This window comes from Elgaria multicarinata, chromosome 8 (genome assembly GCF_023053635.1).
Source record: "Elgaria multicarinata webbii isolate HBS135686 ecotype San Diego chromosome 8, rElgMul1.1.pri, whole genome shotgun sequence".
NCBI classification, from domain to species: domain Eukaryota; kingdom Metazoa; phylum Chordata; class Lepidosauria; order Squamata; family Anguidae; genus Elgaria; species Elgaria multicarinata.
In genome coordinates this window covers 68,209,605-68,237,283 of record NC_086178.1, presented here as the reverse complement: position 1 = coordinate 68,237,283, position 27,679 = coordinate 68,209,605, and the positions used below count along the sequence as shown (strand labels likewise).

The 27,679-nt window shown below is 43.1% G+C and overlaps 1 protein-coding gene across 1 annotated transcript; it reads right to left on the bottom strand.

Annotated features, from left to right (window-relative positions):
• Positions 1-7,222: 7,222 nt before the first annotated feature.
• On the bottom strand, positions 7,223-21,210 carry KCNK18 (potassium two pore domain channel subfamily K member 18). Its single transcript, XM_063133258.1, has 4 exons — positions 21,059-21,210; positions 15,171-15,400; positions 13,576-13,719; positions 7,223-8,115 (listed from the first exon to the last, which is right to left on the bottom strand). The coding sequence occupies exons 1-4, from the start codon at positions 21,208-21,210 to the stop codon at positions 7,277-7,279; spliced, it is 1,365 nt and encodes a 454-aa protein (XP_062989328.1). The 3' UTR covers positions 7,223-7,276.
• Between the last annotated feature and the right edge of the window lie 6,469 nt (positions 21,211-27,679).

Sequence of the window (27,679 nt, the reverse complement as noted above, 5' to 3'; positions counted from 1 at the left end):
TGGATCCTTCCTTGTGCAATGGCAAGTGAGATAAGCAAGCCAGCTAGCTCTGAACAAAAATGGCCTCCCAACATTCTCCATGCTATTTACTGTCAGCAAAATAGGAGCAGGGGCATTGAGCTGAATACACTCTATGGGGAAATGTAGAAATTGTAAACAGTTTGTGTGCTGGGGAGAAATTTCAACTGAAGTTAATTTCCAGGATGGAAGTGAAATTCTCCAACAGTTCAGGAGAGCTCAAAGAAAGAAAAGTGCAGATATTTTCCTGAAAATTCTCTCCATTGAGCCATGCCCTTTCCCAGTATATTCCATTCCTCCTCCCCTGAATTTCCCATCTCTCTCAATCAGCCAGCATTCCTTGTCTACTGAGCATACTCAGTCATCATTGGGCTGCATAGGCATGTGCAGCACATTTCATTAAGGTGTGCACCCAGGGATTTTCTTTTTACAGACAAACATTTATTGAATACTCAGTCATAGAGAACATTATTTTTATTCATCTATTTATTAAACACCATACACATTGATGCCTTACTCTGCATTCCACCTGCCTGACTGTGGGAGGGCCATTCTGGGGTGGGCCTGGGGATGAGGAAATGCTCCTCAAGCCCCAGCATTGGTGGGGCTTTGTGGTGACACTGGCGTTTTCATTCCTGCTGCCGGGAGCAATGATGCTCTCTCGGAGGCAGCGGCTCTTCAGCGCGTTGGTGGAGCACTTAGAGGGCAGCCAGAGGACCATTGCAGTTATGTCTGGATCTGTACTCAGTGCTCCCCTCAATTCAGCACTTATTGCTTGAGACATTGGGGTGTGCCAGGGCACACCCAGCACACCTCTTGTGCATGCCTATGTTGGGCTGTGTGTTGGGTCCCCTCGTTTATATTTATTTTGTCCTATTTTTTTTTGTAGTCCACAAACCTTTGAGTTCCCCCCAAACCTGCTAATCCCTCCCTCTTCTGTGTGAATGATGCTATTTTGGCTGCATTGGCATCCACATTCAGAGAATGGGTTTGCTATTAGTATAGAGGATGTGAAATCATGTAGCACAAAGGGACACTGTGTAGTGTGCCTTTTGAAACATGGCGTTTCATTTCAAAATGGAAGAAAAATTGATTATTATTTTTTGAAGCAGGGGACAGAAAACAATTCAAACGATCAATGTGATATTGGAGAGAGGGGGAACCCCCAAACTTATATATCAAATGTAGTTTCAATCCAGACCTTTACTTCTGGCTGGCTTCCTGAAAGCGCTGTTTGAACTCTTGGTGAAATTCTGTACTTTATTCTTCAAGAGCAAGTGAAGAGGTATTATTGGTAGAGCATAGTTGGTATTAGCTATCTTGAAAGAAATCCATAACACATATTAAAGAACATGGCTATTTCTGGATAAAGGTTAAATGGCCAGAATGATGTAATGCAAGCACAATCTTTATTGTTATTCTTTAGTATACAGTCTAGCATATAATCCATTCTTAATCAATTCTTGCGATTAATAATTATTGGGGTTATTGGAAGTCCATGTACAATATGCAGGAAATCATGGGTACTCCATCTTTTTTCATCTTTATTTTGTGAACAAAGCATATTCCTTCATCTATCTTCACCCAGAATTGTTTTTCCCCCCCTTTATAGTTTACAAGACAAAACCAAACTAATTGAAAGAAAGCAGCAGATATTCTAGGTAGGCAACCTGGTACCCACCAGATGCTTTTGTCTACAATTCCCATAATCCTGATGCATTGGCCATGCTGGCTGGGGCTAGTGGGCATTGTAGTCCAAAACATCTGGAGGGTATGAGGTTGCCTACCCCAGTTCTAGGTGTATGGTTGACATGTGTCCCAGGGGCTGTCTTCACAGCACCAGGTTGGTGCCGCCTCCCTCTCAGACTTCATGCTTTCCCCTCTGCTGGGGCAGCGTTGGATATTCCTGATGCAGAGGAGGGAGTGTGGGGTTTCTGGCTGGCCATCCCAGTACAGAGCTGCCCCCACCCTCTTCCTGGTGGAAGGCGACCAATCGCTGGTCACCTTTCACCAGACACCACCCCAGAGTGACTTTAGAGGGCAGAAGCACCGCATTGACATCACTCTGATTGAAAAAGTCAGGGTAAATCCCCAACTTCCCTGCCCCCAGCATTGTGGGAAAGCCTCGCAGTGGCTGTGAAGCTCCGCCTCCATCGTCTAACCGATGTAGCACAGATCCACAGCCACTGCAGGGCTTTCCCCGTGTATAGACAGCCCCAGGGGAGAATGAAAGACCATTTGTCTGTCATTGGCATATATTTATTCAAAGGCAGTTCAGTCAAACTATAGATGACAAAAAATACAACTAACTGCTTACATAGAACAAAAGTTGTTTTACAGCTTGGAAAGATACCACCAATTAAGACTGTTGATTTTTACTTTCTCATATCTTATCCTGTGGGGTGGGGTGAGGAGATAAGCTCACACTAATATGTCTAGTACAAGACAAGTTCAGTGCAATGAAAATACACACATCTCAAAATTTCCTACCAGTAATGATGAGGATAGAGATTAAAAAGATTCTGGGGAGTGATTCTGCCAGGAATGCTCCATTGATGCAAGATATTATGGTGTAACTGGCTTTGCACCAAAGAACTCTCTGACAATAACAACAACAACAACAACAAACTTTTATATAGGAGGGGAAAAAATTGCAAGGAAAAGGGAAACATAGCCCATTCCATAAGGACTCAAGTGTAAACATCATTTATAATATATCCATACATTAAGATTATCATGCTTTTAAAAAATAGGTTTATTTTAATTTTTACAACAAAAACAAAAGAACAGATTAATGATTAAATCAAGTACACTGCAAAGAGATAGAAATATATAATTACATCTGTCTTTGTGTTCAGGATCCACAGCAAGTCTCTTTGACTCATTCTTCATAACTTCACTCATGAGAGGTTTTATATATAGTATACAATGGCAAGAGGCCAGCCCATTCTGCCCAGTTATTATTGGCAACAATGGAATAAGAATTTAAACACTTTGGATTCTGGTTACATACAAATACTGATCACAGGCCTGGATAACACTAACCCAGAGTTTATTTAACCCATGGTTTATTGCCCTACTCTAGGTTTGTCCAGCAGATGATCGAAGAAATCGTGGTTTGTTTCACTTCACCAGCTCCCTCCCTGCTTGCTGCCTCTGTAGTCTTGCGAAACAACCCATGAACAACATACACATAGCTATGGGTTTGCACGTAGTGGCCCTTTTCAGAGAACACACTAAACCATGATGGATGAGCAATTGAGCTAAACATTATGTCTTAGTGTGTCACATGAATCATGACTCAGCATGTCCTGTGAACCATTCCTAACCCTAGTGACTACATAAACACAGTATAAACACACTTACTAACCACTTGCTGCAAAAGGGTTAACAGACTAACCATAGCTTAGGGTGTTGTCTGAGCAGGCCCAATGACAACTAATGGTTTAAACAACACAATGTTCACAACCCAACAACAAACCATGGGTTCTCTTTCTAGGTTTGTGAACCCATGGCTTGTTAGCATGGCCACATTCACACATAGACCATAGTTTGTAAGCATGGGCAAATTCACGTATCATGACAACCCAAAAGTCAACAACCCATACCATGGTTAGTGTTATGTGTGAACCAGGACAGTGTATGGCCAACTCTTTCTCTCTCTAAAAAAAGTTTCCAGTAAAGACAGCTCAGAACATGATCTCAGATTAGTTTCATACACTCACAGTGATTGCTATGCAAAGCTAAAATCTTGGATAAGCAGAAGCTGCATAGCTAGGAGAAAAAAAGTGTTGGCTTGTTTGCAAAGATGAAAGTGATCCTTCCTTATACACTTTAGTAGTAGAACACATCACTATGATATAAAGCTTCTAGGGAGACTGTATATCCTTTCAAATGGCACTGCTGATATTAGGAGAACTGGACTTCCTATCTTAAAAAAGTAAATTTGCAATATCCTTAAACTGGGGTCTCAGACCTATTCCCCTTCTCCAGCTCCAGGAATAGTGAGGGTCAGTTAGCCCTTCACCTTCATTTATCAGAAAATCCATTAGTAAGACAAAAAGCACCCAACCCATCTATTATAAGCACAAAATAGTATATAATGAAGCCAAGCCGCTATGCTAGAAACTAGAAAAAGACCAGAATGTGAAATTGCTATGTTCTATTCAGGTTCTCTGTACACCAGCCTTCCCCAACATGATGCTCTCCAGATATGTTGGACTGTAAGCAGCATCCACCAACCAGGCTGGGAATGATGGGACTAGCAGTTCAATAAACTGGAGGACACCAGGTTGGGGGAAGGCTGGTCATCTTCCCATGGGTGGCGGGATGGGACATCTTCCTAGCAGACTCATACAGATCAGACATATGGGGAAAAAACCACCTGACTTATTCCTTTACTACCAGCATACACACATATGTACTTTGCAAGATAATACATTATAGGAAACACTCAAGAAACAACATTGTTGTTCCTTTTACTGCAAACTGTTGGAATCTCTGAATTATTCATCTGTGGTCCTTAACCATAGTTGGCGCTTACCAGTTTCCTTCACAATGTTTCTCCTGAAGATCCATGTTTTGATCAGGGAAACAAGCTCCATCCTAGCTTTGTAGAGGGAGCATCCTACAGCTTGCTGGCCTGTATCTTTGAGGTTTTTTTAAAAAATTTCTCTTTGAAGATTCAAGTCTGGACAATAATAATCTCCATTTCTCCTTGTCATCTGAGTCAGGTGAAGCTGTGCAAGTGCTGAACAGGCAGGTCAAATTGGTGATGGAATGAGTTAAGGGCCCATCAACTGAAGTTAAGTCCTGACAAGACAGCACTACTATGGGTGGATGATTCCCAAGTTCAGGAGGGGGCATTCAACCTATTCTGGTAGCCTAGCTGGTTCATCGCTTGCGGGGATTCTCCTGGAACTAGCTTGATCACTTGAGGCTCAATTAGCCTTGGTGGCACAGAGTGTCTTGGACCAGCTCTCGCTGAGGCCTCTCTTGGGCAGGGATCACCTTGCTTGCCATGGTCACCCATGTCCTGGTAACTTCCCAAGTGGATTACTGTAATGGGTTGTCTGTAGGGCCACCTTTGAAGACGGTTTGGAAGCTTCAGCTGGTACAGAAAACAGATGCGAGGACTTTGACTGGAACCGACCATTTGGATCCTATGTCATCAGCAGGGATAGATGGGAATTCTGTCCAGTTTAGGTTTTTTAGAAGAACTTTCCAAAATTTGCAAATTTCTTGCTAAATGGGAGGTTTAAACATTTGAATGTGGGAGAAAGACTGAGTGTCACCCATCAAGCCATGCTTGTGACGCTGAATTAGGATGCCAATTTCTTTCTTTTTTCTGAAAGGCTTTTCATCTTTAACAGCTAAATGGCAGGCAGCTCCAACATGGCCCTCTCCATGCTAGGAATAGCAGTACCTATTACATTTGGCTGGGGAATATGGGTGAGAATTTTATTCAGTTTATTGTTACATACCAAATTTATACATTTCTTCATAAATCGGATAGCAAGAACTTGAGTTTTTTTTTTAAAAAAAGATAGAGCTAAACTACACATTATAGTGTGTAACTGAGGGCTAGCACTTCCTTCATTCTAATGTAATCACACATGAGCCTGATTTGGATCAGAACCCACCATGAGTCAGGAGGGTTCTCCCCACCCTTTGCTTCCTCTAATTGACTTGATATTTTCATTGTGTACCCTGGAAGCAGTTGAGGTGATGGGTGGTATATAAATAGTATAACTGCCCAGAGAGCTCTGGCTATTGCGCCGTATAGAAATGTAATAAATAAATAAATAAATAAATAAATAAATAAATAAATAAATAAATAAATGTGTACCTGCTATTAGGGATGTGCTCCGCTTCTCTTCAGTTCAGACAAGCAGGAGCGAGGCAGCCTAATTCGCTTCCGGAAAAGGCGGAGGCGAAGAGGGTCAGGGGGGCTGCGGATCGAGGTGAAGAGGATCGCCTCAATCCGGAGCTTCGCCTGCAGGTAAGTGGGAGGGGAGGGGGACTCATCTGGTGCTGCCGGCGCCGCCATCCATGTGGCGGTGGCGCCAGGTAAGGGAGCAGGGAGGAGGGACGCTTACCTGCCTCTGTCGCGGGCTTCAATTGAGGCCCCGGTTGAAGGCAGAAGTGAAGGCCGAGGCCTCTTCCGGCTTCAACCAGGGCCTCAATTGAAGCCCATGATGGATGCAGGTAAGGGGGCAGGGAGCTGGCCTACCTGGTGCCGCCAGTGGCACCATTCATGCGGCGGCGGCAGCAGCGCCAGGTAAGGGAGCAGGGAGGAGGGCTTACCTGCCTCCGTTGCGGGCTTCAATTGAGGCCCCGGTTGAAGGCGGAAGTGAAGGCCGAGGCCTCTTCCGGCTTCAACCTGGGCCTCAATTGAAGCCTGTGACAGATGCAGGTAAGGGGGCGAGGGGGGGTTGGCTTATTTTGCGCCGCTGCCACCATCCATGTAGCGATGGCGGCGAAGCCAGATCTCGCTCCGTGGAACGGAGCGGGAGACGGGCGGAGCGGCGCGAAGAGGATCAGGCCCGATCCGGATTTTCCGGGTTGGGCCACGAAGCGGATTGGGGGATCCGTGCACACCCCTACCTGCTATGGCTCAGTTCTTCTGGCTAATGTCTGTCACTGACAATTTGGAGAAAGCCCCATGGTCAGCATGTCCACACACATAAATATTAGTGATAAAGTAGAGGTGTCATATCAGTGATAAGTATTCCAAAGAATAATTTTAAGCAAATCCTATGTATGTCTACTCAGAAGTAAGCCCAACTGAATTCAATGGGACTTAATCCTTTAGACTGTAAACCTATATACACTAGTCTTTGGGGAATATGGGTGGGACGGTGCTGTTGTACTTGTGTCCTGCTTGTGAGTTCCTGGTCAAGAGCTGGCTGGCCACTGTGTGAACAGAGTGCTGGACTAGATGGACCCTTGGTCTTCTTATGTTCTATCCCTGGAGAACATCAGAAAATGAGTAGACATACATCAGACAGCAGTATTATTCTATCAGTTGTATTCCTTAAACGGGGGAGGGGAGCCATTGCAAACTATCTGTATTTGGTTGCTGTATGTAGTGATTCCACTAGTTTATAACAAATTCCCACTAACAATGAAGAAATCCATCTCGTCCCGTTTATGATTTTCCGCTGGAAAAACAAAAGCATCCATTTGAACCTAATGCAACTCTCTGCAGATGTGATGGTAGAATTGATGCCACTATCTCACCTTAGATGGACATTCTTCATACCATTTTGTGGGGGGCATTTTTCCTACCAATGCAGCAAATCATCTTCTTGTACAGACCAAGGAGCCTATCTTGTCCCAACTTGAAAGCAATGGTGACAATTTCCATGCCTACCACAATATAAAATGAGAGAAACAAGAAAAAGTTGGGATGCTTCAGGCTGACGTCGCCAAAACCAATTGTTGTTATGGTGATGAAGCAAAAATAGAAAGCACCATCAAAATCTAGATCAGATTCCCAACGCGGAAGAATAGCAGCAGCACAGGAAATGTATGCAAAGACAATGACAGTCATCAACAAAAAGGGCACATCCAGTTTTTCTACTTCTTTCCCTATATTGTCAATATTGTCAATCATGTGATTCATCATTGTCCCTGTATCTAGTTCAGGACATGAACTCCATCGTTCAAATCTGGTAGGTTTTGGAGGTGCAAGGAATTGGTTTTCCCTGGCAATTAATCTTTCAAAGATTTCAACATTCTGAAGTTGCCCAGGCTTTCTTTGAAAGGAGGAATGACTACTTAACACTTCTTTAATATTTAAAGGTTCACGGAGGACTATTTTGGTTTGCCTAAATGATGATGATGATGATGATGATGATGGTGACGATGATCCTGGTTTTAATTCTCTGTTTTGCTTACAACAGGATCCATGAGAAAGTCTGGTTAATATTTTTGACTGCAGTTGTCTGGCTTTATTGTAAGACATAGATAATATAGAAGCAAGGACGTCCCCCATATCAGTGAGAACCAAGAACATTAGAGGTATGCCAAATAAAGCATACAGCATGCACAAGTATTTCCCAAGTTTTGTCACAGGGTAGGTATGACCATAACCTGAAAGCAAAAAAACAAAAACAAAAAGTTTCATTTGATCTGTTGTTTCTTTTCTTTCCATGGCATTTCAGTTAAAGCAAAGCTGATGAAACATGCACATAATTCTTAAGCCTATACTCTTGCATTTTCCCCCAAAATGTGAACGCTAAAAACAGACAGCTCTACTGCTTTCATGTAATTCTATTGCAGATTTGAAATGCCCCTTCTGTCAACACCAACTTTGTACTCTACGAGTGCCAGGCTAAAGCCTTTTTTACTTGCCCACACATTTTCAGTTACATTGTAAATATAAACTAGTGTTTTTAAAAGTTGGTTGAAATAATGTTTATGCCTCTTGTTTTTATTGTACTGATGCCTGTTTTTAGGATGCATTTGTTTGTTTATTACATTTTTATATCATCCAGTATTATATATAATGTTTCATTTTTATGTACAATGTCCAGAAGTTCTTTAGGGGAATAAATGTCTAGTTTATAATTTTAAATAATAAAAAAGATAAGTTAAGCTAAGATAGACATTTTTAAATAGAATTCAGCTTTCCTACCACTCAAGACAACATACATTATTATTTGGGGGGTGGGGGAATCCTATTGGGTGAAGACCTTTTTATTCTCCCAGCATTTTAACAGTCTATAAATAAATTTTAACTTGGTGTTTTAAATTTGTAATTTTGCATTGCTGCTTTTTTTATCTGGTTGAGCTTTTATATTGTATTTTATGTTATGGTTTTATACTGTTGTTTTATACTTTGAATGTTTTTGATTTTTGTGAACCGCCCAGAGAGCTCCGGCTATTGGGCGGTATAGAAATATAATAAATAAATAAATAAATAAATAAATAAATTGGAGAAGGGTATTTTTTGTTTGTTTGTTTTATCCTTAGGCCCTCCTTATACTTATATTGTGAAAACACAACTTTCTTGCAATATGTAACCTGGATCTATTTTGCCCAACTAACTATTGATAATCACTGATTGATCTTTAATCATCAGTGGGCAATTTCGCTCTAGTTAGAGCATCATCAGATGAGTGTTTTATCGCACGCACACTACTGTCCACTTAGGGAAGTTTGTGCGTCCTTCAGAAGACAATGTCCACCTCCCACTCGCCTCCCACTCCTTCCACTCATTTTCCCATCACAAAATAGACCCCTTTTAAAAAACGGAATGTGCTGCCATTTCCTGCTTTGTGCAAGAAAACGGCGCATGAATGGGACGTGGTCATTGCTGCTTCCTATTTTTCTCCCCATGTAAAGATATCATCGCTATTGTAGAACAGTAGAAGGCCATAGCGACGGTAGGGAAATGCGAAAATCCACCCGTCTGATGACAATCAAAGCTATGAGCATAGAGTTGGCTCTAGAATCTGCCTTCTGCAAGAGTGGGAGGGTTCTTCTTGCAGTAGGTCCTTCTATCAAATTATTGGGGATCCTACCCCCCCCCCCATACACATCATACCTTATCCCATCCAGCAGGGCCTCCTGAGTCTGTGCAGCATTTTCAGGAGGCTCAGGGGCTGTTGTGGAAAGGAGGGGGTGGGGAAGTTGATTTCTGACAGTGTAGTTAATGCAGCACAAAACTAGATCCAACCCATACTTGCTAATATAAGCAAAAATGACAACAAATAACTCAATGAAAACTTGCACAACGGCAGTTCTACAAGTCACACCACTTTCACATCATAAGATACTCACTGGCTCTTTCCTTGAAAAAGTGGGAAGGAATGGCTTGAGGATATGCAGTGACTCTGGATCACTGAGAGGCAACCTGGTGTCTTCCTGATATTTTAGATTACAACTCCGATATGCCCCAGGTAGCATGGTCAATAGTCAGGGATTATGGGAGTTGACATCCAAAACATCTGGAGGGTACCTGGTTGCCCACCCCTGCCCAGTTTGCATATAACAGGAAGCTGTGTGAACCCACAGAGGTTGAGTTGACAAGCCACCCAGAACCGATGGGCTGTTTTAGAGTTGTGGGTGGCTTGTTAACCACCCCAACAACTCACCTTTGCTGGGTTCACACATAATGGCAAGCAATGACATGCCCCCACCCTATCTCAAATATTCAAAATGGAAGCCACCACTTCAATGAAAAACCTTGCGGGGAAATTCACCCATGATGGCTTCTGATTAAGTGCAAACTAGATCATCATATGCAAAGTATAATGTGAGAGTAGGAGGTTGTGGAGAGATTTATCTCTAGGTCTGTCAGTCTGTTGATCAGGAGATATGGTTAGTAAACCAAAGTCTTGCACAGGTAGCCCTTGAAATGAGGCACACATTCTTGCTACTATTATGATTTTCTACAATCTTTAGATTTCATTCCTGACTTTGTGACCAGCTTGATGTGTGGCCTCTTAAGCTCCTAATTCCCTCCCCGTCCTCATTTTCACACCTGGAGCAGTGCCCAATAATGCAGACTTCAGACACAGGCTAGAGGTTAAGGTTAATTGCTGTAAGTGATTTTTTTGTTTCCTTTTTATCTCTTAACCATAGTCATCAAAAGGGATTAACTTAGATTCTGTGTTTTTGTAAAAGGCCTCAACAATACAGTCCACCCAAATACTAAGAAATTCTGCTTGGGGTTATTGGAACAATCAAAAGGAATGTCCCTGCTTTCCTCTTTCAAATATTTTGGCTTCTCCAAAGAACCCAGAACAAATAGATTGACATTGCCTTTACTATAGCACATGATTTCATCCTCTTGCCTTGATTACTTGAGTAGTCCAGAGCACTTTGTTTCACAAGTGCCTTCTAGTTTATGGATCACTGGAGTCTGGATTTTATAGGTAGAGCAGGAAGGGAAAGAGAACTGGTTGATGGATGACCCTGCCTTCGGAGGAGGGCTAAATATATTTTGGTTCCTTCCAACTTTATGATGGTAGAAAACTTCTGGTGAAAGCCTAGAGCTGTTAGCTAATCCAAATTAAATATTCTTGCATATTTTCACAGATTTAACACCATTGAGGATAATGTATGTTGAAAATCTGTGCTACATCTGAGCTGAGAATGCATTGCTAAGAAATAAAGAGTAATTATAGTTGAAGAGAAATTATTCTAAAGGACTAGTTGGCCCTTAGGCAGGACTAGGCAACTGCAGCCTAATTTCAAAGCAATCAGTTTGGTCCACTGGGAACAATAATTTGTCCCTTACCTAGGAGCACACTAGGTGTGTGTGGGGTAGAAAGTTGGTGGAGAGAAGGGAAAGAGAGAAGGAGGGAGAAAAGGGACTGGGTGTGTGGGTGTGGGTATGTGAGTGGGTGTGGGTGGGTGGAGCTGTGTGCACAAATAGTGCCATGTGTGTAGATATGGACACCATGCATCCAAGTGCATCCATGTAGACTGTGGGCAGGGCCTGTTGCTGTGATCCTGTATGAATTCTGGATGCATCGCAAGTACAGGAGTCCCACCCAACACAATCCCATCAGCAAGCGACCTTTGCTTTTCCTGAGTGGGAAGCTCTGATACGGTGGTAAGATGATCCAGCCTGTCCAGAGTCCAGTTGGAAAATTCGCTTATGGTAAACCAGACTTCCCTGATAATTGCTTATCCTCCTTGCTGAGCCTCAAGCAGGTAGGGAAAAGGTCCAGTGGGGGGCACTTTTCTGCCTACAATAAATGCATCAGGCCAAACAGGTGGTCCTTCTTTCAAAAGAGAAGTGGAAGACCCCACATGGTGTAGGAAAAAGGCATTTTTGAGTCAATATGCAATAATAAATTATACAAATGCACACATCAACTGCAAAACATACTAAGGCTGATGTCCTAAATACACTATAGAGATGTAAAGTCCATTGAACATAGTGGGACTTACTTCCAAATAAACACGCATAGGCTTTTGTTTCAGGTATACTACTATGCTACCATTTAATTTGGGTTCAAGTCCCCACAGTTTGCATATAATATAATACATATGTATAAGACTATAATCTTTACCAAAACAGGGTCATGAGAAATGGAATTTGAGATAATCCTGATCCAATGCAAAAATGCGGAGAGGAGAGTTGTCAGGGAGTGCTGGGAGTTGTAGGACTTTTTTTTCCTTCTGCCTAAGCTTGCATAGGATTGCAACTTAAGCCTTTTCAAATTTGAGATGATTGCTGTGGATGAAGACCAGTGTAAGAAAAATGTGTGGATACTGGGCCATGGCATCATCAGAAATAATCCTGATGATTTTAGCCCATCTTTGTAGGGGATAGTATTGTGCAATGCTTCCATATCCATTGATGGCATTATTTTAAGAGGCCCTTGGTGTAGTTTGCAGCACAGTCCATGCTTACTCAAAAGCCAATCCTACCGAGTTAAATGGGAGTTGTTTTATTTTCTTATTCTTTTCTTGTTGTTTAAAATTGTTTTAGATAAATGTGCATTTCTGTGCATGCTGTCTATTCATATGTTTGTACATAAATAGTTTTTTATAATGTATTTTTAAGGTTTTAGCCTTTTTAAACTGGCCAGAGAGTTTCATCTTTTGGGGGGTATAGAAACAGAAGAAATGAAATGAAATGAGTAACTCCTGTGTAAGTGTGAAAAGAATTGCAGCCTTAGATTCGTGGTGCAGTTTAGATCATTTGTGGTTCTGGTGACAGATACTATACTTGAAGGGGCCATGGATTCATTGGGGTGAGGTTGTTTTCTCCAAGGGCTGAAGGGGTCATATATCTAAGTCTGGGGTGCAGATCCTCTTTCAGCCCAAGGGCCAAATACCATTTCGGAGAAGCACTTTGGGGCTGCATGCCAGGGATGGGTGGGGCTGAAAATAAAAGTGCCAATGGCAAAAACGATGGAGGCAAAATATCAAAAACTGCCTCTGCATTTTAGCTTAAGGCTCTTACTGCCAGTAACTAAGCTGTAGGAGGGAGGGGCATTTCAAGCTTTTAGAACAGAGGAAAAGCTGCCCCAAAGCTGAGAAACTACCAAAGGATTGATGGTCAGGGGAAAAGGGGTGGGACAAGGGCAAGTGGCAGGGCCTTCTGGGGAACCCCAAATCAGGACCTCTCATGGGCTGGATTTAGCCCCCTATCCTGAGATTCTGCACCATTTATCTAAGTAGATCTAGGCTGATTACACATGGGGAAACCGTGGTAGCTGTGGATCTGCACTGCAAGCGCAGGTTCGCAGCCACCGCAGGGCTTCTCTGTGATGCTCCAATTTGAAAAAGTCAAGGATTTCACCCAACTTTTCCAAAGGAATGACATCAACACAGCACTTGTGCTGTGTACCATCGGTCCAGGGCCAATGCTGGGTCAACCCAGGGGTGGAGCCTGGTGGAAGGCGACCAGCTATTGGTTGCCTTCCACCAGGAAGAGGGCAGGGGCAGTTCCAGGACCTGGATGGCCACCCAGAAACCCTGTGCCCCCTCCTCAGCATCGGAATTACCTGACACCACCCTGGGAGAGGGAAAGCATGGGGTTGAAAAGGGAGGCGCCGCCTTGAAAATAGCCCCACAATCGGTACTTACCCACTGTTGTGAACACAGTGCAGCAGAAAAAGAGAGAGCCCAAGAAGGACCATTTCTTTTTGGGATCGGAAAACCACACAAAGTCAATACTGCTGATCAGTTCGTGTGTTCTTTTCTTGAAGATCTCATTGGAAGTTTCATTTTCTGTTTGGAAGAAATGAGATGTTAAGATAACTCAAATATTACGGACCAGGATTATCATGAATAATTCAAGATAATTAAGCCCCTTTGTCTATTTCAACATTGATTTACTATTAACTTCGGTAGAACTAGACCATGTTCTAGTACTGAAAAATCTGGATTGTATTTCACCTGACTAAACACACCCACATACCCACACACCTAATTAAACACACAAACACAAACACAAACACACCCCTAACACAGCAGGGTGTGGGAGTGGAATGATGTCAGTGCTCAACTCTGATGGGAAGCAACCCCATGGGATCTGGCAGTTCTTCTGCCTCTCGAATCTGGCATGTGGATTCTCTGTTCTTAGTCGGTGTTGGGAGAAATACACAATGCACTTTCCTCATGTACCCTTAAGTGTTTTCAATTTATGTTAATTTATTATTAAATTCATATCCCAGCCTTTTTCCTCTTGCAGGGAACCCAAGGTGGATTACATGGTCTTCTCTCTCTTCATTTTCTCCTCACAAAAACCCAGGGAGGTATGTGAGGCTGAGAGTGAGGACTAGAACCCAGATCTCCTGAATCCCCACGCAATATTATAACCATTACATTGTTACATGATTATTCACTTGCTTTAAAACTGGCTTTAAAAATTGAGCTCTGCGTGTTTCTTTCCAAAGCACTAGGTAAAGGCATGAAGAAAATAATGGGATCTGGTAGGAAAAAAGCGGAATATTTCAAAGACACACACACACACACACACACACACACACACACAAGAAAATATAGTAAATAAAGAGTGAAATAAAAATGTAAAGGCTAAGGGGAACAATTTTAACGAAATGTCCCTGACATGGCTATATCTTGGCTAGTCCTTCACCACCACAGAAGTCATGCCTCTTATCCAAAATCTGAAAATGCTGCATCCTAGAGTAACCCCATTTCCCAAAATAGGACCCCTGTAGGAGTAAGGAATGTTAGATAAACGCCTTTAGGATTGAAGACTTCAGGCAGACACCTGGCTATCAGAGGTGGCTAGCAGAGGTCTGTGCAAAAGCAAGCCTCAAACTGATGCACTGTTTTTCCTGAACCAACCAAGCAGCCCTTTCATGGAAATGCCCCACAAGCCAGTCCTCGGGGGGGGGGGGGGAAACCACCTTGATTGTGAGAATGACCTATTCATAAAACAGAGGTGGGTAGGCTGAGAACTAGGGTGGCGGGGGTTGGGGGGAGATGCCTCCAAGAACAAGAAATCCTTTCAGTTTAAGAAAAGCAAATGCAATAGGTTGATGAGTCACAAGTAAAAAGTAAAGTTTAAATATTATTATTATTATTATTATTATTATTATTATTATTATTATTATTATTATTCAGGCATTCAAAAAGAGAATTGGTGTCTGTTCTGTGCAATTGGCATCATCAATATCATCATCATCATCTCTCTGCTGAGGTTTCACACATACCTGACAAATCCTTGGAGAGATTCCAAAGTTTCAGCATGAATTCCTTATATTCCTCACTTTCGTTGCTCTCTCTGTTACCTTCAACGTGAGAAAACATGAGGGCCCCTAGCAAAGCGTAGATCACTAAGGAACAGATGAAGCAGGCATGAGGAAAGACAGCCCAAAACATCTGGTTGCAGGTTCTTTTCTCCAGCTGGACAGGATATGGGTTTGACTTCATCTTCTTAAAACTTTGAATCAACAAAGCCAGAAAAAGCTACCACGGACAAGCATGAAATACAGTTCTGATGCTCCAGCCAAGCCTCTTCTGCTTAAAGAACAAGAGGAAGTGTCTGTTTCTGTTTCACGGTGAAAGCGCTCACAATTTTATAACTGGAGTTATTCTTACTATACCCCAAGGAGCCTGGATAGAGCTTGCAACCAATCATGACTTTAAAATGTGTGTCTGTCAGATGCTAATACATCGTGCAGAATGGCTATCGATTCCCCCAAAGCTGTAATGCATGCAGATGACCAGTACTGTACGCATCTCTGGCAGTCACCTGATATTTCAAGGAGGGGTCTGTTTTCCTGTGGTGCTAGAGCTTTCCTTGCTCTGCCTTTTGGCAACAAGAGAAACAATATTTTCCAGTAAGAGAAGGCAAACTGCAAAGTATGGATAATGGGTGTATATATTAAGATAATGGACCTCTATATAATAAGGGATATTCCCAAAGGAGAGACAATGCAACATCTAACTTTTCCAAGAGAGCTACTAGGCTAATGGCTATTTCCTTGGGGGCTTCAAAACACCACTTGCATTCTATTTTTCTATTCCCCCCTCCCTCCCCATGACTCTTTTGGACATTTGCTTTGTGCATGAAGTAAGCATCCTGCCTATATATGGCTTAGAAGTGCCATTCTGCCATGCCCGGCTTAGCCTGGATGTGGGGAGGCCTTTGTGGGTATGGGAGAGGGCGAGACGTGCCTGCCTGCCATTGGCTGGGCATAACATGGCGCCACTGGGCTGGGAGGGGACTGTGGGGTCTATAAAAGAAGACTCACCCCTCCCAGCCTCCTCTTTGCTGTGCGCCTCCCTCCCTCCCTCCTTCCCTGTAGGCAATGTGGGCTTGCTCGTTGCTGTTCGGAGCCGAGTAGGAATTTTTTACTCATGTACTGAATTGTGCATGAGTTTTTTTTCACCTACTCCACACTGTAAGGCAGCTTGGGAGTACTAAATAGGCTAATTTATTGATTCAATTTGGTCACATTTTATTTGGCACTCGGTATGGGCATCCAGAGCTGGATTGGAAATTGGTGAGCATTCATAGGCACTGTTCAGGGTGACTGGTAAGTTCTGAGGCTCCCAGCTTTGAGCCCTGTGGCCTAGCTGGGGAGATAAGGCTTACCTTTGGGGCCAACCCTACTCACCCACTCTGAGCCTTGCGGCCTGAGTTAGGGTGTGACAAAGGAAGGTCTCCCTACCCCACAAGGGGCAGGCCCATGGGAAGGTGAATGGTGCAGTGCCAGCCCATGGGCCATGAATGGCTCACCCAACTACAGGATGTCTGTAAGGATGCCTGTAAGGATTCCTACCCCTTTGCAGAACATTAATAAATATAGCCCTGTTTAAACCCAGCTATTCTTGTCACGTCTCATTATTTATCAACCTGCGCACCACACTTTATAATGTCCAGCCCAAATTAAGTCCAATCTGGAATTAGGAGTGAGCAGTGAGATGGCCAAGTTGCTGATGCCAAATTATTTAGGGTTGTTAAAACAAAAAGGAACTGCAAAGAGCTCCAACAGGATCACCCCAAAATGGGAGAATGGGCACCCAAATGGCAAATGGGTTTCACTTACTTGGTTTGCATGACATAACTGTCCACAATGGGTTAATTTGCCTGCAAGGATTGTCATGTCATGCTGGACACCCTAGCTTGTTTTAGGGTTATTTATGGGATGTGTAATGCTCACCTGGTTTCTCATGACACAATAAGCCACAGCAAGCTGGGCACCCATTGGCATCTGGCACAATGCAACAGCCCCCACCCCCAGGTAAATTAACCCATGGTGGGCTGTCATGACATGCAAACTGGCCCAATATAAACAAATGTAAAGTGATGCATGTTAGGGCAAAAGATCTGATCATATATGTGTTGATGGGATCTGAATTAATGGTGACTGATGAAGAGAGAAATCTTTGGGTTGTGGTGGACAGCTTAATGAAAGTGTTGACCCAGTGTGCAGCTGTTGTGAGAAAAGCAAACTCCATGTTAGGCATAATTAGGAAAGGAATTGAGAATAAAATTGCCAATATCACATGGCCCTTGTACAAATCCATTGTGTGACCACATTTGGAATACTGGAATATGCTTGGAGCGCTAGGCATCACCCGTCAAGAAGAATATTGTATTGTTGGAAAATTTGCAGAAAAAGGCAACTGAAATTATCATGGAGCTAGAGCAACTCTCCAGTGAGGAAAGGTTGCAATGTCTTGGACTGCTGAGCTTAGAAAAAGGGCAAGTAACGGGAGACACGAATAGACGTGTACAAAATTATGAATAATGAGACATTTCCCCCTCTCTCATAATACTAGACCCCAAGGTCATTCAAAGAAGCTGATTGGTGGAAGATTCAGGACAGATAAAAATAAAGGCTTCTTCATAGAGTGCATAGTTACCAGAAAATATAGGGATGGCCATCAGTTTGGTTGGCTTTAAAAGGGGATCAGGGAAATTCCTGGAGGAGAAGGGTAGCGATAGCTACTAGTCCTGATGGCTATAGGCTACCTCCAGTATCAGAGGCAATATGCCTCTGTATACCAGATGCTGGGGAACATGGTTGAGAGGCTGCAGTTTCACACATGCCTGGTTTGTGGGTTTCCCATGGGCAGCTGCTTGTTGGCCACTGTGTGAACAGAATGCTGGACTAGATGGACCCCTTCTTGAGCTTGGCTTGGAGTGGGGCAAATTGCTGCTGCTGCTAACCTTCCTCCAGTCCACACAGATGGTCAAGGAATCAGGTATCCATGTTCTTTCCCCATCTTCAGGTCTATACTACCAGCTGCCTTACTAGGAAACTGCTTAGTTATTTAGATCAGCAAGAGATTAATATTTTATGTATTTTATACTTGCTGTTGCTCCCTGCTTCGATCAGAATGGAGAGGCAGGTTAGAAATAAATGTATTACTATTATTATTATTATTATTATTATTATTATTATTATTATTATTATTATTATTAGGCACACAGGAAAGGGCTGGGTCACACCCAAACACTAGAATGCACTCCATTTGGATGCGCGGCAGGTCTCCACTTTCCCTGCATTCAGGAAGGAAGTCAAGATGTATTTTTTTCGTTTGGCTTTTAAAATTGTTTTCTGGGTTTTATAACATTACTTTTATTGATTTATTATGTTTTTATCTGATTATTTAAAAAAAATGTACCCTTCCTTGCTGGTTTCAGAAAGGTGGCATAAGCAAGCAATGCATTGTAAAGCCTTGTACACTTTCAGAAGTCTGCTTTGTTCACTAGCAGGAAGATGTGCTGCACTGAGAATATTCTTTGAAATCGGGAATAGGGGGAGAGAAAAACTCTGGGCAGACCTAATTCAATTAATTCCACAGATAAGTGCAGATTAGAATATATGCAGTTCTTCTAATTTTCTTGGATCACAGAAGTTCAAATTAGAAAGCTCTTTCTTTGGATACTGAAAGGCTTTTAGATAATCAATAATAACTCTCCCTGCATTATTTTATCAATGAGCTGCTGCTCAGGCACTCCATTATATACAACTTTCAAGCATTAAATGCTCAGATTTCCAAGTCCATGGTTTATACACATATACAATACGTTTTCCCTTCCCTCCATCATCAAGTGACTAGTTTAGGTTGCAATCTTATACCTATTCAGCTAAGAATAAGTTCCTCTGAACTCAGTGGGACTTACTTCTGAGTAGACATGTATAGGATTGCAGTTTAAAGGAAGCTGTGAAAAGAAATGGGCAATAATTCCTTTATGCTGCACTGTACACTCAGGCATAGGGTGGCTACTTATGCATCCCCAAACAGTAGGAAATGAATCACCCCCAAAAAGAGGACAAAGGGGCAGTGGGGGCTGGTGGTTCTGATATCAGTGGGGCAGTGAATTCATTCCAGAACTCTTTAGAGATCTGACTAAAACCCAGTGAGGATTCAGCTAGGGTGACCATATGAAAAGCCACCAGCCTCCACTGCATGGAGGACGGTGATTTGCAGAACATTTTCATATGTTCATATAAAGGCGGAATAATTACTATCATTTAAATAGAATGATAGTAATGGTGAGATGTATGGTGATACATCTCACCATAGTGGGGAAGTCTGCAGTCTGTGTGCCTGCTCATTCTGCTGTCCAGGTTGATGAGCCACTTCGAGCCCTGCTTGACGTTCTGAATATGGTTCCGTATTTATAAACCAGACGTGGATTGAACTATCCTTCCAAGAGAGGACACCTTCAAATAGAGGACTGTCCTCTGTAAAGTAGGACCCTTGACAACCGCAATTAAGCAGGAACTAGTGTAGGAATGCCCCTTCCTCAAAGAGCACTGAAGGAAGGCAGGGAAGCTGAAAGGGCTTGGGGGATCAGGAGGGCAGTAGACAAAGGTAGCGGGCAGGCAATTTGAAATATTATGGCCCATGCCGGAGGATCCTTGCAGTACTATTCCATTGCATGGGAGAAAACTGAGCTTCTCACCACAGTCTTTGTCACTAAAGTACCATCTAAATTTGATGTGTTATTAGGGCCACCTATACTCATCCATTTTCCCAGCTGAAGACACATATACGGGATGCAGCATACCATCTTCATGTTTGTGATTCCCGTGATTCACTGGTGTAGTGGAGGGGGAAGGCAGGGGTGGGGCAGGGAAGGCAAAGAGCAGCTTCAGGACTTTTTCCCTGCAGAGCAGGAATGGTGGTGATATTTAACAGCTTAATAAAGTAGGGTGACCATATGAAAAGGAGGACAGGGCTTCTGTATCTTTAACAGTTGTACTGAAAAGGGAATTTCAGCAGGTGTCATTTGTATGCATGCAGCACCTGGTGAAATTCCCTCTTCATCACAACTGTTAAAGCTGCAGGAGCCCTGCCCTCTTTTGTATTTGGTCATTCTAGTATAGCTCCTGCAGCTTTAACTGTTGTGATGAAGAGGGAATTGCACCAGGTGCTGCATGCATACAAATGACACCTGCTGAAATTCCCTTTGCAATACAACTGCTAAAGATACAGGAGCCTTGTCCTCCTTTCCATATGGTCACCCCAGTTAAAGCTCAGTGTATTTTTCAAGTTGAAGTTGACCTACGGATTCAGAAGTAAGCACTATGTTCTGCGTTCAGTGGAACTTACTCCCAGGTAACGAATTACCTCCACAGGGTTGCAGGTCTTTAGCGGGTGTGTGTGTGTGTGTGTGTGTGTGTAAGTGTGTATGTGTTATACACACTGTCAGGGTGAGTTCCTGCACTTCAAATTTTATTTATTGCTACCACTGTTGTGATCACGATGGCCGGGGTGATTCTAAATTGCCATATTGTCCATGTTTCATTTCTTGATTTGTGATCACAGGCAGGGTTGGCCCAAGATACTTTGCTGCCTGAAGCAAAAGAGAAAATGGCATCCCCTCTCCATTCCTTTCACAGAAGCTGGCTGGACTGGCAGTTGAATCTTACTCCAGCATTAGTAATGGATAGTGTCCTCCACCATATCTGAGGAAGCAGGCTAGTTTATGGAGGCCAGTGAGCTATCTAAACACCATCTTTGCCTTGTGGTGGCTGTGAATTGGTGCTGCATTGGTTATATGATGCAGCCGCCGATTTGCAGCCACTCTGGGGCAAATAGACAAAGCTGCACATTAGAAAAGTCAGGGATCTACCTCGACTTTCCCCACTGAAGCAAGGTCAGCACAGCTCTTCCGCCGTCTGTCCTCACTCTGGCATTAACCTGGGGTGTTCCTAGGCGGAAGGTGACCTCTGGTTGGTTGACAGAAGCCAGGCAGGGGGCAGGCCCTGCGAGCTGAATGGCCATGCTGTCTCTTTCATGGGGGTTACCTGCCACCACCCCACAACAGAGAAACTGCAGGGTTTAGCAGCAGAGCAATGCCAAGACGGTGCCGTGGAGGCAGGCTCCAGGACAGTGTTGCGGTGGCATATACAGTTTTTCCACCACCAGAGGTGAACAGCTGGGGAGCCCAGCTGGGGAGGCTCCCTCCACTGCCCCCCAACACACATACGCCACCTGAGCCAATCATCTCACGCTGCCTGATAGGAGGGCCAGCCTTGGCCACAGACTCATGTTTTAACAAAGTACTATCGTGTTACTATTATGAAGATTGTTAATCACTGTAGATGATGGGGATACCTGTGATTGTATGGTTGGACGTACCACAATCATAGTCAATAACCACACAACAGCATTTCATTTATATGGACATTGATTTTCATCTCATATTTTGATCTTCCTTGCCTGCCCTCTCTTGAAATATTAATAGATAGATTATTGTATCTTCCATTAGACATTGCTAGACCAAGGTAGTAGCTCTTCAAGGCATTCCAAATGACCACAGGCTGAAGACATGCACACAAAGGTACATTAAAATCAATGGGCCTTAAACTCACACAACTCTGTGCTGGTTTATGTATTCTTTTTTGGTTTGGGTCTAGTTGATGAGTTCTAATCAGTTGTGTTTCAGCTGCTGTTTTTAGCTCAGCTGTGCATAGGACTTAGCAGTGAAGTGTGCGCCTGACCCTTTTTAAAACCTGTCACAGTTACAGATTTAAATTACAATTGATGAGGTTGTATCCAGTGTTAGTCGTGTTTAGAGTAAACCCATTGAAATGAATGACATTCCACTTCAATTATATCTAAATTGGCGGGCTGATCTTTGCAGAAATTGCATCATGATGGGAGGGTTAACTTTTCCTTCCTAGGCTGAAATTTCCATGAAGATCCAGCACAGCGCAGCAATCAGGCTTGGTGTAAGTGGGCGGGGGGAGGCCTTAAAAGATGGCAACCCCATCAATAAGACAAGAATTCCCTCCATTAATTCTGGGAAAGGCTCTTTGCTTTCACAAATACAGAACTGGCAGAAATTCAGCAAGTGTGGCTTCTCCTGAAGCTGCTGCCACTGGATCTGTACATGTTGAATTTCTGTCCATCATGGAACTCTTAAAGATACAAAACCTCTGCCACGAGATGAAAAAGATGGCAAACCTAAGTGAGATGATGCAAAATCTCCCCAAATGTTCATATGTTTGAGATGCATCACATTAAAGTCCTTATCTTCACAACCTTGAGCTCTCTGCGTATGCACATTTGTGGAATATGATGCACATTCTAAGCATGCCCTTTTGCTGATGGGATGGATTACAGTCCAACAGATAATCAGCCTCATTCTGCCTAGCCTAGATCTCTAGTGCACCTTTCACTGCCATAACCACAGCTTGGCTTAAAGATGTATCGAGTAACTTGACCACACATTCTTAAGGAAGGGAGAGGCAGATAAAATTGTTCCCAAGGTCATTCAAGTTATTTTGGCACCAGGGGCAGAGAATTCCACATGTGCCCCTCCCCTACCAATAATAATAAATAAATAATAACTTGCTGCCCTTCCATGATAGCCCAAATCAGCTTATCTGGGCGGCTTTATAACACCAGGGATTCCTGAATGATACCAGTAATCTGGATCCTGAAATAATCTGTTTCTAGCCTGATTGGATGACTGAGATGGCTTTGGTTATCCTGTTGGATTATCTATGCCAACAGGAGAGGAAAAATGTATCTCTGGGCTATTGGTCCTGCTGGATCTTTCAGGACCATGATATCCTTGTGGAATAACAGGCAGGAATGGGTCTTGGAGGCATGTTTTTTGTGATAGATCTAGTCATTCCTGGCTGGTGGGTTTCAGAAAGGTGCACTCTTCTTTGTAGCCTTTGGCTTTTGGGATTCCATTTCATTCTGATTAAAATCTAAATGAAATTGATAATAAAGGTCATCCAGGAATTTAGGCTTCAATGCCATCACTATGCTGAAAACACCCACTATGCTGAAAACTCCCTTCCATCTGGGAAGGTGGACAAGCCACTGTATCTCCTGCAGCCAGTGAAGATGACACCACTTCCTATGGGGTCAGAAGACAGGTGGGTCATATGTGTTGGGAATATTGCAATCTCATCTGCAAGGGACAGGAAAGGAGCAGTGTTCCTGCAGTTAGCTGGTTTATACATGGGGATTTGGGGCATAGCTAGCCTTAGGATCTCTAAAGCCTACAGCGTGGCTTCCTGCTCCTAAAAAAATCTTTAAAAATCAAGGCATGAATGGATCTGTTACAAATTTGGCCTGCCTAAAGCCCTACTTAAGAGCTATTATCATGCCAAGTTTCATCTCTTTATCTTTAAAAATGACAGCGGTTTTTAAAAATAATAATTTTAAAACCATGAACTTCTTTTTTAAAATCCTTAAAAATCAAGGCCTGAAGGGATCTGTTCCAAACTTGGCATGTCTAAAGACTTCATCTCTTTATCTTTAAAAATGAGGGAGCTGTAAGCATTTGATTAATTTCCATTGACTAGAGCGGTTCTCTGAAAACGAGTGGTTCTCTGACAGGTAATCTGACGGGGCAGAGTAAGGGAAGCCACTCTGAAACTGGGGCAGAGAATCACATCATTGGAGTTCTGGCTCAAATTTTGAGGCAGAGAAGACCCACTTTGCACACCCCTAATATATATCTTTGAAAATTTACATGGTTGCTGAATCACAAAAGCTAGAGCTGGGGATGGTGCTTCTATGATTTATATCAGCATGCAAAAATTCATTCTTTAAGCAACTTAGAACAGGGATGCCTACCCCACATGTTCAAGCAGAGATAGGATTGTGTGGATTTTCAGGATGAAATTAAGTTAAAGTGCATAGCTAAACTATGGAATTTGCTACCATCAGATGTAGGGAAGGCCACCAACATAGAAAGCTTCTGAAGAGGATTAGACAAATTGATGGAGTACAATGGCTACTAGTCAAAATGTCCACTTACAGTATTAGAAGCAGCAGACTTCTGAATACCAGTTACTGGGTCACATGAACAGGAGGAAGCTATTGCACTCACATCTGACTTGTAGGATTTCCACAGTCATCTGGTTGGTCACTGTCAACAGAATGCTAGGCTGATTCAGCATGTCTCTTCTTATGTTCTTAAGGGCAACTTTCTCTTAAGTATAGTGGTGGCACACAACCACTGTTCCCTTTCAGCTCTTTAGAACACTCCAGCAAAACCCAGCAGAGTAAGACACAATTTTACTAGTTTAAATGGCATTCCTCAATAAGTGCCATTAATAATTTACCTAAGAGCAACATTTCTAGAAGCATTAAATTAAACAAAGGTGCTCTAGGGAATTTAAAGATCCCCTTGTGCCAGGTAAACAGGGGGCAGGGGAAATGAAAGTTGATGCACTATTTTTGTTGCAAGAAAGATTCCCCCAATATAACAGTATCTTAGTGACTATGATCACTCCTTCCTTAGGAACACTGGGACATAGAAAGCTGCCTTATACTGAGTCAGACCATCGGACCATCTAGCTCAGTATTGTTGACACTGACTGGTAGCGGTTCTCCAGGGATTTAGGCAGGATTCTTTCCAAGCCCCACCTGGAGATTCCAGAGACTGAACCTGGGACCTTCTGCAGCCAAAGTATGCACTCTACCACTGTGCTACAGTCTGTCCCTGGCCAAAGCTTCAACAGGCACCAAGTCAGTGCAACGGGATCCTCTGCTCGAGCTATCAGGAATCTATAGGATTCATCAGCCTCTATGGGCAAACCATCTTAAGAGCTTCCCTCATGTCTGCAGAGGTTAAGGGTAGCAGCACGTAGTGGTGTCTCCCCCTGGGATGTGCTTCTCAGAGCCACTGCTTTGCATTGCTTTATGGTATGACCCCAGAGTTCATAGCTGCGCACACAACAATCTTTCATGTCCATAGGAAGCATAACATTCTACAACAGATGCCCAGTTCAGTGCAGGTCTTGCTTCGGGGCAAGAATCACGAAGCCATGGAGTTTCATGTCTATCAGTTTCGTGTGTAATTACAATTGATCTGGAATTGTTCAAATTATGCAACAGTTGTACCCCAGGAGGAAAATCAGCCTGGTTTGTGGTTGCTCTGAAGCTGCATTACACAAAGATGTATCCTTCTATAATCCATATCATCAAATGTTTATATGTACAAAAGTGATTAGCTCAGCAGGCCATTCCATTAGAGGGCAATTTCATCTACCTGCTTGCTCCATCATTATTTTGTTTAATCATTTGGGATTGAGAGCTCTTCTGAAACAAACCACAAATAGCAGGAACCAATGAGCCATTAAAGTTAAGTACTGGCCTCAGTTTTTCTAGCAGTGGTTAATCTGTAGTAGATTGTGGGCAAATTCCAATCTTGTTTATACCTACATAAACTTAGGTGGTATAAGAGAAATAAGGGGGAATATGGGTTAACAATTACCTGTCAAAATATGTTTGGGGGGGGCTGTCTATATGTGCTCAAAGCCCCGCGGTGGCTGTGAGTTGGCACTGTGTCAGTTATATGTGCAGCCATAGATTCGCAGCCACTACTGGGCTTTTCCACGAAACTGCGTGGTTAAAAAGTCATGAACATACCCTGACATTTTTCGGTGGTAGCAAGGTCACCCTGGTTCTTACACCATCTGACCTTCCTTCATGGTCAATCTGGGTGACATTCCGGGAGGATGACAACCGGCAATTGGTCGCTGGAATCCAGAAAGAGGGCAGAGGGTACCTAGATGACCACTACAAACCCTGTGCTCCCTCCTTGGTGTGGGGATTTACCAAGCACAAACCCACAGGAGTGGAACTGTGGGGTTTAGCAGGAAAGCAGCACAGTCAAGGCATCCCCAGGGTCATTTTCTCCCACTTTGGCTTAATTGATTATCCCTCCGTTCTGTTATGCATAGATCAATGATGGCCAAACAGTAATAAATGGATTTGGAGCAGGTCTGGATTGTCCAATATGCTAAGTATTCTTCAGAACAAGACAGCAGCCATTATGAGGTTCCCAATGGACCTTAATTACCTCAGGTTGTGTCATGAGCAAAATATGTCACTTTTGTTCCCTGCACAGGAATCTTTTAAAATTCATCTACCGCATTTCTTCAATTCTAAAACGCCATCAATTGTAAGACGCACACTAATTTCAGTACCACCAACAGAAAAAAAGCTTTGATTCTAAGAAATAATAAACACACCCGCGATTCTAAGACGCACCCCGTTTTCAGGGATGTTTATATGGGGGGGGAAGCGCATCTTAGAATTGAAGAAATACGGTAATAATCCACCCCTCCTCATAAAATGAAAAACAATAGCCATATACCCACCTGGAAGATGGGGATGTTCCACACTTTCTACAGGTATCCTTTGCAGATATTCCTTCAATATAAGAGAAAAACAAATCTTTCAATTTATGAAGTTACTGTCCAGACGAGTATTTAAAAAATCCTTCAATGTATGAGGAAGGGAAGCACACGCTGGCTTTTGCCTGCCATGTGCCAGGGGGCCTGGGGCCATTGGAGGCCACACCCTCTGCTTCCCAACAATAGCATCAATCCAAGGAGGAACCAACCTGGCCCATCCATCAACCACAGAGAAGGAGCAGATGCAGGGAGTTCGCCTCCCCCTCACTGCCAGAAAAAGCACTCAGCTCCAAGGGGCGGTTGCCCTGGGACTGCACAAGTTAAAGGGGTGGGGAAGTTCTGGCCCCCTTCATCAGCCTAAAATAGCCACCAAAGGGAAGATTAGCCTAGCCTCAAATGTATTTAAATGCCTATTATACTGTAACTCACCACCTTGTTCTGGCCTTGATAAAACTGATCTTCCTCCTCATTCTTCTCCCTCATTTTAGTTTGTAAGCCTCATAGCAAGGCCTGCTTCTCTCGTTGGGATTGATGTGATCCGTTTTGGTAGACAATCATTGTCTGAAAAACGGGATAAAAATGTAGTGAATTTAAAAAACAACAACGAAAAAACAACACAACCTAAATAAGTATGGCCACAGGAGGGCACTCAAGGAACACATGATATGTTAAAGCTGGCTCATTTGTTTCCACAGGTCAAGGATGTTAGAAACGTCAGGCAAATAAATGTCCATAGGAAAGCCATTGGCTGCTATCAAGAGTTGGGCAAGCTCCACTGGAACTACAATCCCTTGTGTGGCTGAATTGGTTCATGAACCAGATTGCAAACCTACTCTTACTCCATCCTGATCAATGAAACACAGCACTGATTCCGGTAGATACATTTACAAACTTAGGTTGTTAGAACAGACTGCATTGCATTGTTCTTACCTTTACTTTGCTTACAATGAGATCAGGTGAAAAGGTATCAAGCTGAACACTTTCAGCTATCAAAACACTAGAGTTAGTTATTGTGAACACATCTTTTCCTGAAACAGAGACCTGATTTCTCTGGTGCATGCACTGTTAACTTTCCATGTTCA

Coding starts and splice junctions, on each gene's coding strand:
- KCNK18 (XM_063133258.1), bottom strand. CDS start 21,210: ATGGCCATTCAGCTCGCAGGGCCTGCCCCCTGCCTGGCTTCTGTCAAC. Junction 15,401..21,058: donor CTTCAGTGGGGAAAGTCGAG/GTAGATCCCTGA, acceptor GTTGATTCAAAG/TTTTAAGAAGATGAAGTCAA. Junction 8,116..13,575: donor CACTGTGTTCACAACAGTGG/GTAAGTACCGAT, acceptor TTTTGCTTTCAG/GTTATGGTCATACCTACCCT.